General features: G+C 49.6%; 1 protein-coding gene across 4 annotated transcripts; it reads left to right on the top strand.

Annotated features, from left to right (window-relative positions):
- The first annotated feature begins 1,441 nt into the window (after positions 1 to 1,441).
- On the top strand, positions 1,442 to 10,677 carry CLK2 (CDC like kinase 2). Of its 4 annotated transcripts, none has more exons than XM_060031178.1 (13): positions 1,442 to 1,620; positions 3,230 to 3,399; positions 4,130 to 4,358; positions 5,048 to 5,135; positions 5,489 to 5,555; positions 5,731 to 5,847; positions 6,656 to 6,822; positions 8,047 to 8,141; positions 8,784 to 8,913; positions 9,018 to 9,100; positions 9,258 to 9,337; positions 9,520 to 9,610; positions 10,146 to 10,677. In XM_060031178.1, exons 2-13 carry the CDS (start codon positions 3,230 to 3,232, stop codon positions 10,329 to 10,331), a joined length of 1,503 nt encoding a protein of 500 aa, XP_059887161.1. In that variant the 5' UTR covers positions 1,442 to 1,620; the 3' UTR covers positions 10,332 to 10,677. The 4 variants fall into 4 exon arrangements, with proteins under 4 accessions (XP_059887161.1, XP_059887152.1, XP_059887143.1 ...); XM_060031169.1 differs by having other exon boundaries at positions 1,467 to 1,620; positions 4,133 to 4,358; positions 5,051 to 5,135; XM_060031160.1 differs by having other exon boundaries at positions 1,467 to 1,620; positions 4,133 to 4,358.
- The last annotated feature ends 83 nt before the right edge of the window (positions 10,678 to 10,760 follow it).

The following is a 10,760-nucleotide window of genomic DNA, read 5'->3' as shown; positions in this document are numbered from 1 at the left end:
GACCAGGGCACTGCTGTTTATAACAGCTCTTGTCACACAGCTGCCAATATTTGTTTACAGGTCTTTCTCTTCCATTAGACCATCGGTCCCCAACCTTTATGGCACCAGGAACTGGTTTCTTAGAAGACAATTTTTCCACGGATGGGGGGTGGGGTGGGGGATGGTTCAGGTGGTAATGCGAGCGATGGGGGGATGGTTTAGGCAGTAGAGCGACGGGGAGCGATGGGGAGTGGCAGATGAAGCTTTGCTTGCTCCCTGCCTGCCGCTCACCTCCTGCCGTGTGGCCTGGTTTCTAACAGGCCACTGACAGGACAGGTCCATGGCCCCGAGGGTTGGGGACCCCTGCGTTAGACTGTGAAGCTGTGAAGAACAAAAGCCTTACGCCTGCCACAATGCTGGACACATAGTGAACACTTAGTAAATGCTTGTTGAATGAATAAGGGAAGTGTTCATGGAAGAGCAAGTGAACTACACTGCCCTCTTCACCCCTTAATTATTCTTCCTCTACTATTTTAGGAAACTTCCTAAACCATTTCTGGCCAACTGATGTAAGCTCCATCTGATTATCCACCATTCTGGCTTCCCTCAGATATTTTACTTGAATATAGTTATCCTCAGGTTATTTTTTTCATTTCCCTTATTATTTCTCAATTCCTTTTGTAGCGTCTCTAACTCTGCCCAGTTTGCCTCAAGGTCTCCTTCACTTTCCTCTTTTTTTTAATTCAGTAAATTTACACTTCTCATATATCATGTGTAAGTACGTAACATAAAGTTCTCAAAAAATTTCCCTTTCTTTGGCACCTGATTCTCCACCCCTCCATTTCTCAAACCTTTCCTCCAAGGCCATACCCCGCTCCCCCACCCACCCCGAAACGTGCGTAGCTTTTGCTCAGGAGGAAAGGTGGGAGCCATTCTTTGCCGTGGTTAGGTTGCCGAACTGTTTTAAGAAATGAACTTTCACAGGCTATGCTTGAGAATTACACCTCACCACCAAGTCTCAAAAGGTTTGCGGAGCGGCGACATTCCGTAAACAACAACCCCTTCTTTTCAACTTCCAAACCTAACAAAACAAACCACAGAAGTCTCATTGAATAGGTAAAAGATCGAGGAAGGATACGGAAGGACACGAGGGGCTGAGGGGGGGCGCGGGCCTGGTACTCCCCGACAACTCTCTCCCCGCCCCCACGAACTTCCGCCCTAGCACCTCCTCCGCTCTCACGGGCTGACTGCCGCGAGCTACGCGAGGACGCGCTGGCGTGCGCGGTCCTGGGGGCGGGGCCCAGGGGTAGCTGGGAAGCGACGCAGGACGTGCGTGCGTGCGTACGTGCTCGCTCGCGGTGGCGGCGGCGGATCGGAGAGGCCAGAGCCGGAGACCGAGCTGGGATCGGGCCCCGGGCGGGGGCGGTGCGAGCGGCGCCAAGCGGATCCTGGGGGCGGGGACGGAGCCGGGGCGGGCGGGACTGGAGCGGAGGCCGGGAACTAGGCGGGAGGTCCCAGGGTCTCGGGTTAGGGGGGTGGAGCCGCACTTCGTCGCCGCGGGGGTGCCGGGACTCCGGCCTCAGTGCCGCCGCCATCACGGACTTCCTGTGGGACAAGCGCACGGGCCTCGCCGCCAGAACGGTGAGCGCGCGGGCTGGCGGGCCGCGGGGCCGCGCGGAAAGATGGCGACCGCAGGGCGGGCGGGAACAAGATTGGATTGGGGGCAAGGGGTCTGGGCGAAATTAGGAGAGGGGGAGGGCTGAGAACTGGAAAGTGGCAGAGGTGAGGAGTAGGAAGATGAGATGGAAGGTCGACCTGCCCTAGATGTATTCTGGAAGACAGGTGGGGAAGTTGGGAGGGATCAAAGTAGGAGAAGGAGTGATGAAGTACGGATAGGAGTGGTTCCAGAGATGAGAAAGAGCAGAATATCAAAGTTGGACGAAAGCCGGAGAGGGGAAAGACACCACCGTGTCACTTGGAGGATATGGAAAGAGTTTTACCCTAGGAGTTATTTCTGGATTCTCTGAGTGAGAAAGAGAAAAAAAAAGATGCACAAGTTGAGAAAGGTTGCAGGCTGGAGATCCTTGGGGGAATGTGGAGAAGGACAGCCAGTGAGGGACTTTGGTGGCAGTATGTATATGGTGAGATGACATTTGTGGGGCTGTGCTAAGCAAGATTGGATTACCTGGGAGAGTCTTGTGCTTGCATCTTCTTGGTTTCCTACAAGCCCTGTTAGGCCAGGAATGAATCAAATGCCACCCTCCTCAATTTGAGAAGTAGCTCAGAATAGGAGCCAGATGTTGGAGTCATGCCTTTTCCACACCTAATCCTACCCCACCTAACAAGACTTCTGTCCCCGGGCCTATTTAATTGCTTTCTGCCCTCCTCTTCTCATCTTCCTGGATTGTGACAGTGATGACCCTCTGATTCTTTCCTTGAAGGAAAAAAAGGATTGTGCACCATGCCATTCCAATTCCAATAACCAGAAGGTGGCCAGCTTTTAGCCAACTGGTGCTGATATTAATTAAAAACCAGTTATTCTGTACTTAGTAAGCACAAAAGGGGAGGGGCTGGATGGGAAGCTGACTGCAGCTTGGAGCCACATGTATTTAAAACCACTCAAGGGGGATTTGGCCAGTGATGTGAGAAATGATTAAGATAGTTCAAGGGGCCAGACCCAGATCCCTGTAACTTGCTTATATTTGGTTTATACAACTATATGTAGAAACCTGGGAAACTGGATTCCTGCCTTCAGGACATGGATGGTCTATTTGGGGAGATAAGATACACTTTTAATGATTGTAAAACATTTGTGGTAATAGTCTGTAGTACAGCATTATTTTGTTGAGTTATGAGGAACTTAGCATGGCACAGATCTATCCTAGATACCGGCCAATGATGAACTGTTGCAGTCTTCTTCAGTTATAGTCTCAACTGTAATGAGCTGTGGCCCAGACCTGAATGTCTTCATGAAGGCATGTTTGAGGAAAATCAGAATAGAACAATGAGCTGGGGGGGGGGGAAGAGTCCTAAAGTTTTTAGCTAGAGTTAGTAGGTGAATATATATACTCCATTAAGGAGGAATTGTAAGCACAGAGGAAGACTGAGGAAGTTGTGAATGGTTAAAAAAAAAAAAGTAGAAATTGAAGAGCAGAAAGCAGCTTAGCATCTCAGGAGCAGCCAGTCCTCGGAGGGGACTTCTGAAAACTCAGAGCTCGCCCCACTATTGCTACTTTTCCTTCCCTTCCAGATGCCTCATCCTCGAAGGTACCACTCTTCAGAGAGAGGCAGCCGGGGGAGTTACCACGAACACTATCGGAGCCGAAAGCATAAGAGACGAAGAAGCCGCTCCTGGTCAAGCAGCAGTGACCGGACACGGCGGCGCCGACGAGAAGACAGCTACCATGTCCGTTCCCGGAGGTGAGCCTTCAGGAAGAGAAACTCACACTTGGCCCACTCACTTATTCGTTTATTCAACAAAGATTTATTGGTTTCAAGCTAAGTAGCTGGTGGAAGGTGATGCTCAAAACGGATAACAAAATAACCTATTTACACTGTGGTGTTAAGAGTCTTATCACAGAGGAAGTATATAGTAAGGGGCTGAGGAAGAATCCAACAGGTTTGGTCGGCAGGATGTGTAGTTCAAGGAAATGTGACATCTAAGCTTGTCTGAAAGACAAGAGAAGTGTCCCAGACAAAGGGAAAGCAAGTGCAAAGGACTAGGGGCTAGAGGTAACTAATGAGCTAATAGACAAGACAAAGTTAGGTCTCCATGGTTTTAATAACTTAGCAGCATGTTCAGTGGGAGGGATGGGTTAGGGATAGTTTGGAGCAAAGCTGGATATCGTCAGGAATAGCTCAAAAAAGAAATGACTCTTGATTACATCACTGGAGGGGAAGAGGAGGCCCTCAGAGGGAGTTGTTCTGCTGGTGTTTTCAGAGGTTTTGGTGATTTGCAGGTGTGGGCATCCTCCTCTGTGCTTAGTTACTTCACTGCCCTGGGCCTTGGTCCTCACAGAGAGACTTGAGTGTTTGAGAGCAACTTTTCTAGCGATACTCCTTGTCCTCGGTGAGGGAGGACTTTGTTACATGGTATGACAAGGAATGTGGCCTAAACAGATGCACTTAATGGGTGTTTGTTGTCCAACAGCAGCTATGATGATCGTTCATCCGACCGGAGGGCGTATGACCGGCGATACTGTGGCAGCTACAGGCGCAACGACTACAGCCGGGATCGGGGAGAAGCCTACTATGACACAGACTACCGGCATTCCTACGAATATCATCGGGAGAACAGCAGTTACCGCAGCCAGCGCAGCAGCCGTAGGAAGCACAGACGGCGGAGGCGGCGCAGCCGGACATTCAGCCGCTCATCTTCGGTGAGTGTCAGCCCAGGCCCTTCCCCTCCCCACTCTTCTTCAGCCCTCTGGGACCCTGGTAAGTGAGAAGTATCCTTGTTCTCATCTGAGCATTTGGGGCATGAACACTAAGGTGGGCGCTGAGTCTGTCTACTCTCTTGGAAGCTCTCCGACTCTTGGAGGGCCCTGGAATCTGCTTTGGAGATTGATGGGCACAGAGCATTTGTGAACCCCAGTGCCCTCCCTGGCATGCTGGGCTTATTGTGTTGGGAGCAGCTCCTCCACCCCACAAGGCCTCCACTTTCTAATGGGGACCTTGCTTGTGAACTGCCTTTCTCCCCCATGGACTCCATGGCCCCGTCAGCAGGTGGGCTTGGGTGGGGGCAAGGGGAGACCTGTGTCCGCCTGGAAGGGCATCGTGTAGAGCATGGGGTTGTGGGTGACATTGGCAACGACACCACTTCTCTGCTCTGCCCGTGCCTCTCCCCGTTCCCATTATGGGTTTGGGGACTTGGGATTATGCGCCGCTCTCTCTTCTCACCCCGATCCGCCTTACTGCATCTGACGTGTTCCCTTCCACTGTCCCCCATCATCGTCTGTCCCCCCTGGCTGGGCGCCTGTGACCGGTGACCCCTCCACCACCCACCCCGCCTCCCTCCGGCCCCCGCTCCGACACCTGGCTTGCTCCGACCCCCCCCGCCCCCCGACAGCAGCACAGCAGCCGGAGAGCCAAGAGTGTAGAGGACGACGCTGAGGGCCACCTCATCTACCACGTCGGGGACTGGCTACAAGAGCGATGTACAAGCCAAATCGTAACAATCCTATAGCCTGTAATGGTCCCATAGCCATCCTAACGTCCCAAGCCAACCCAAGTCACAGCCTCTTTTGCCTTTTCTCAGTGGTGTTGTTTATCTGGGTGGTTTGAGTTGCTGTTGAGAATTGACCTCTGCTGTCCACTCCCAGCTCTCATGGCCCCTGGGTTAAAGGTGGTGGGAATCATGCAGGGGTTTTCTTCCCCTGTGACCATCTGTATCTGTTCCCCCTTCCTTCATCTCCTCACCCCAGGTTGCTGTACCCTTTTTTCTTCGAACTCAGCTCATTCCCCACCTTCTCTCCCTCCCTCTCCCCGACCCTGCTCTTTTTCATTTCAGATGAAATTGTAAGCACCTTGGGAGAGGGGACCTTCGGCCGAGTTGTACAATGTGTTGACCATCGCAGGTAACTGTCAGCCCCCCTCTGTACTCCACACCTGGTAGCCATAAAGAGATAGCGAGGGTTATCTGGGGCTTTTTTGCTAATGAACCATAGGTAGGATATCTTAATCCCCAGGCAGCCCTGTTCAATCTGAGATGTTCTTGAGATTCCAGCAAAAGCCTCTCCTGCCATCCTATAGGGGCGGAGCTCGAGTTGCCCTGAAGATCATTAAAAATGTGGAAAAGTACAAGGAAGCAGCTCGACTTGAAATCAATGTGCTGGAGAAAATCAATGAGAAGGACCCTGACAACAAGAAGTAAGTGAGTGAAGGAGTATGTGGGGAGTCTGAGAGGCTCCACCCCTACACAGGAAAACCTTCCCGACCTGGACTAGACAGGCAGGGGAGTTGTAGACCTTCTCATCCATCCATCTTTTGTTCATCATCTTAGAGTAGTAGAACATTAGGGCAGGAAGGGAGGGTCTGTGACATTCTCTAATCCTTTCCCGTTGTTTTCAGGGCAGTTAGATTGCTCTGAAGTTTGGCTCCGACCCAAGATGGCCTCAGTAGGGATATGCCCTGGAAATGGCCCTGAGACTGAGAACATTTTCATCAAAAAATTAGTTGTGCTTTTAATACCTAGAACTATGCTAATGAAGCCACAGACATTTATGTGTAATTTTTCTGATCACACACATTCCATAATCCAAATGTAGAATAAGAGTATTAAGCAAAGACATAAGTAGGTATAAACATGGGCCCAATGATGGCTGATGGTGAGTGAATTTCAGGAGCGGGAGTTGGGGTCAGAATGCAGAAGTGGCAGTTTGACAATTTACGGTCCACACTGAAGCCTGGCGCTTGGCAGCTCCTCAGCAAGTAGAACTTTTTTTAACTATTTAAAACGTTGCAGGAAAATGGTTTGAAGTTTCGCAGGTAGTACTTCTCTCCTTGGGTCTGCAAGAAAGGCCATTGCGTAGCTGAACTGAATTTTCTTGGTGGTAATAGCTGGCATGTTTTTATACAAGTATGTGGAATCAACAGCTATGCAGTCCCTCTTTGTTGGAGGGGTGGTGGGCAGATGGGAGCTCATCAGACATCCCCCTTCCCCCATCTCTCTTCCCAGCCTCTGTGTCCAGATGTTTGACTGGTTTGACTACCATGGCCACATGTGTATCTCCTTTGAGCTTCTGGGCCTTAGCACCTTCGATTTCCTCAAAGACAACAACTACCTGCCCTACCCCATCCACCAAGTGCGCCACATGGCCTTCCAGCTGTGCCAGGCCGTCAAGTGTGAGTGGGGCGGGCCGAGGTGGACTCTGGGGCAGCCCCTCCCTCCATTGGACCTCTTCTGTCTCAGTTGTGCACTGCTGAAGCCCCTAAACAGTCAACTCAATTATCTGCAGTTCTTTTATTCACTATCATGTTGACATCTTTCTCTTCTGACTTAACTCCTTCACTGATGTCCTTACCATCACTGATTACTCTTACTCCACATTCAACCTAGCAGGAGCTGGAAGAGAAAGTGTTTGAAGTCAAAGCACCTAATTACCTCTTTTTTCCTTTATTCCCCTTCCTTGGGAAAGTTGAAGTCAGGCAGCAAGCTCAAAGAGACAAAAAGATTCCTCGAGCTAGAGGTTTACATTTGTCTGAGCTGAGAATGCTCTCTGTTCCCAGCAAACCAGGCGGGAGCAGGGAGTAGTGCACCCAAGGGGCCAGGTAGGGACTAGTACATACTTTGTCTTGAGTCTTCATAACAGTACAGTTTCACAGAGTTGAATTCACAGGAGTCAGATAGACACATGTCAAAGTCAGTGCAAAAATGCAACCCATAGGGACTTCCGTGGCGGTCCAGTGGTTAAGACTCCATTCTTCCACTGCAGGGGGTGCGGGTTCGATCCCTGGTTGGGGAACTAAGATCCCGCATGTCACTTGGTGTGGCCAAAAAAAAAAAAAAAAACCAACCCGTAGCAAGCCATCTTTATACATTGGTTGAGAAGTACATGTATATCTGATGTTAATAAGTGTAGGGCTTCTGACGTGGATGGACCTAGAAACTGTCATACAGAGTGAAGTAAGTCAGAAGGAGAAAAACAAATATTGTATATTAATGCATATATGTGGAATCTAGAAAATGGTACAGATGAACCAGTTTGCAGGGCAGAAATGGAGACACAGATATAGAGAACAAACGTATGGACACGAAGGGGGGAAAGTGGCAGGGGTGGTGGTGGTGGGATGAATTGGGAGACTAGGATTGACATATATACACTAATGTGTATAAAACAGATTACTAATAAGAACCTGCTGTATAAAAAATAAATAAAATTCAAAAATTAAATAAGTACAGGGCTTCTTAGACTAGGCATTTCATTTGGATGTAGAGCAGAGAGCAGCTTAGTGCTTCTGGACCTGCCTTCTCACCAGCTTTGAGCTAGGTGACCAAGCCTGGGGTCAGCTGGTACCAGTTAGCTCTGGCCACCTGGACCAACCCTGACCTGGCCTTCTCCCCTGCAGTCCTCCATGATAACAAGCTGACACATACGGACCTCAAGCCTGAAAATATTCTGTTTGTGAATTCAGACTACGAACTCACCTACAACCTAGAGAAGGTAAGATGGACAGGGTCCACCCCTTGGCGAGTGGGCACAGGTGGCCATGCCACTTTGCCTTTCTCTTAGCCCTTTCTGTCCTCCCTTTTACTTCTTTCTCCCACATTTTCTGCTCTGGCTCTGACTGAGTAAAACTGTAGTACCAGAATAGATGGAAGGGGAGAGATACAAGACTTAAACTGGAAGAGAATTTGGAGAAAGAACCTCAGTTAACTTCCCAGTAGAGTGAAAATGCTTTCAAGGTTCTTGGTTTGGGCTTCCTTTTCTTTCTGTAAGGAAAGCTCATCTCCACTGACTAACTGGAGATCATGGAGATCTCAGCTAAGGATGCTATTCCTCACTTTGCTACCTGCTATATATTTTGAGAAATAACTGTACACTAGTCACTTGGGTATACTCTTCGGATGCATAGAGATTTGCATGCTATTCCAGTTATTCCAAAATCTTCTTCCTCCCCCACTCCTAAAGTAGTCTGCTGGCTGTGGGGGCGGCTGTAAAGCAGAAGGCATGTGTGGGAGCAGGCAGGAGGTCAAAGTTGTTTTTTTAAGGCTCAGAAGTACTTTAGAGAATAGTGGTAGAAGCTCGGTCTGTTCATTCTCAGTCTCGGTGCAGAGGTTCATGTTCTTCCTGCTTTGCTCCTAGAAGCGAGATGAGCGCAGTGTGAAGAGCACAGCTGTGCGGGTGGTAGACTTTGGCAGTGCCACCTTTGACCATGAACACCATAGTACCATTGTCTCCACCCGCCATTACCGAGCACCGGAGGTCATTCTCGGTAAGGGGGGAAGGACAAGGTTGTCCAAGTATGTGAGGGGGTGTGGTGGTGAGGATAGGGCCCCCTGAGCCTCATAGTACCTTTTCCTTCCCATTCCTACCCAGAGTTGGGCTGGTCTCAGCCTTGTGATGTGTGGAGTATAGGCTGCATCATCTTCGAATACTATGTTGGCTTCACCCTCTTCCAAGTAAGTGGTGGGGTGTTTTATATGACCACTAGGTATTCTACCTAATTTCCTTGTCTGCTGAGGAGCTGCCTGCTCACTCCACATTGCTTATCTTCTTGGCGGCTAGACCTCAGCATCGCCTCTCGGTCCCATGCTCAGTTCTGTCTTTGTTTCCCAGACCCATGACAACAGAGAACATCTAGCCATGATGGAAAGGATCTTGGGTCCTATCCCTTCCCGGATGATCCGAAAGACAAGGTGAACCTCGAGTGGGAGGGACTTAACCCTTTTCCTTTTCTCTCCACAAAATTGGTCTCTATCACATCATTTTCTTTTTTCTTTGACACCTGCCCTCCCCTCAGCTACTCTTGAGGGAATAAGGGAATCATCCCACAACAAGAGGAACCTCCTGATTCCTCAACTTCCCCCTTCCCCTCTAGGAAGCAGAAATATTTTTATCGGGGTCGCCTGGATTGGGATGAGAACACATCAGCTGGGCGCTACGTTCGAGAAAACTGCAAACCACTTCGGGTGAGCCGGGCTGGGAATAAATTGTGCCCACCACCCAGAGGTCACTTCCTTCTTAAGGTGTTTTGCCCCTGGAATGCATTTCACAAGCAGAGGGTTAGGAAAGAAGGGGAGGAAAACTGAAAGAAGACATCTTTTGTTGATAGAAGAGAGATAAGAGGGAGTGGTTTTATGGAGGGAATGAGGTTAGACAGCCATGTTTTTCTTGAGCCAACCAGAGATGAAAGCAATGTCCTGGATTCTTTAGGTCAGGCAAAAAAGAATAAACTACCTTTGAAGAGGTTACGTTTTATTGACGAGCTAAAGAAGATTCATGAAGTTGACAAGGATATACAAGTAGAACTTTCAAAGAGTATGAAGGAATAATTGTGCTAGTGGGAAGGTAGGGTGAGCTGTGACATCAGAAATGGTCACGGTGTGGTCATTCATAATGGTAGCAAGCAGAGCTGTGGTCCTTCAGGATTGAAATCTAGGGCCTTGAAGAACGCAGGGTTTGTAAGGCATCGTGCCTCACCTTTTTCCTGCCCTCCACCACCAGCGGTATCTGACCTCAGAGGCAGAGGAACACCACCAGCTCTTCGATCTGATTGAAAGCATGCTAGAGTATGAACCTGCTAAGCGGCTGACCTTGGGCGAAGCCCTTCAACACCCTTTCTTCGCCCGCCTTCGGGCTGAGCCACCTAACGCCAAGTTGTGGGACTCCAGTCGGGATATCAGTCGGTGACGATCAGGCCCTGGGCCCCTCTGCCACTCTAACAGCAGTGGGTGTCCAGTCCAGGACACTGGTGCTTTTTTATACAAGAGAACAGAGCCGGAGCCCACTTCTTCCTACTGGCTCCCTATGTACCTGTGAATATGTGAAATAGTGTAAATATGAAAGAACTTGGACCTATCGCTTCAACCCCTGCCTGTACATAATGCTATTCCATCTCACACTCTTCCCACCCTCACTTGCCCCTTCACAGATGAGTTGGATGGGGGCAGAATGAGGTAACCAGATGGCATCTATCCCATGTTTTATAAGGAATTTTGTACAGTCTTTGTGAAATAAAATGACGTGCTTCATCTGACCCCCATCCCTGGAATTTGAGGTTTGGGGGTGCTGGGGTGGAGGGATGAGAAGATTGGCAACGAAGGGAGCCCCATCTTATCC

This window comes from Delphinus delphis, chromosome 1 (assembly GCF_949987515.2).
Source record: "Delphinus delphis chromosome 1, mDelDel1.2, whole genome shotgun sequence".
Lineage (NCBI taxonomy): Eukaryota > Metazoa > Chordata > Mammalia > Artiodactyla > Delphinidae > Delphinus > Delphinus delphis.
Note: the sequence above shows the minus strand (reverse complement) of the source record. Positions and strands in the feature narration are given on the sequence as shown.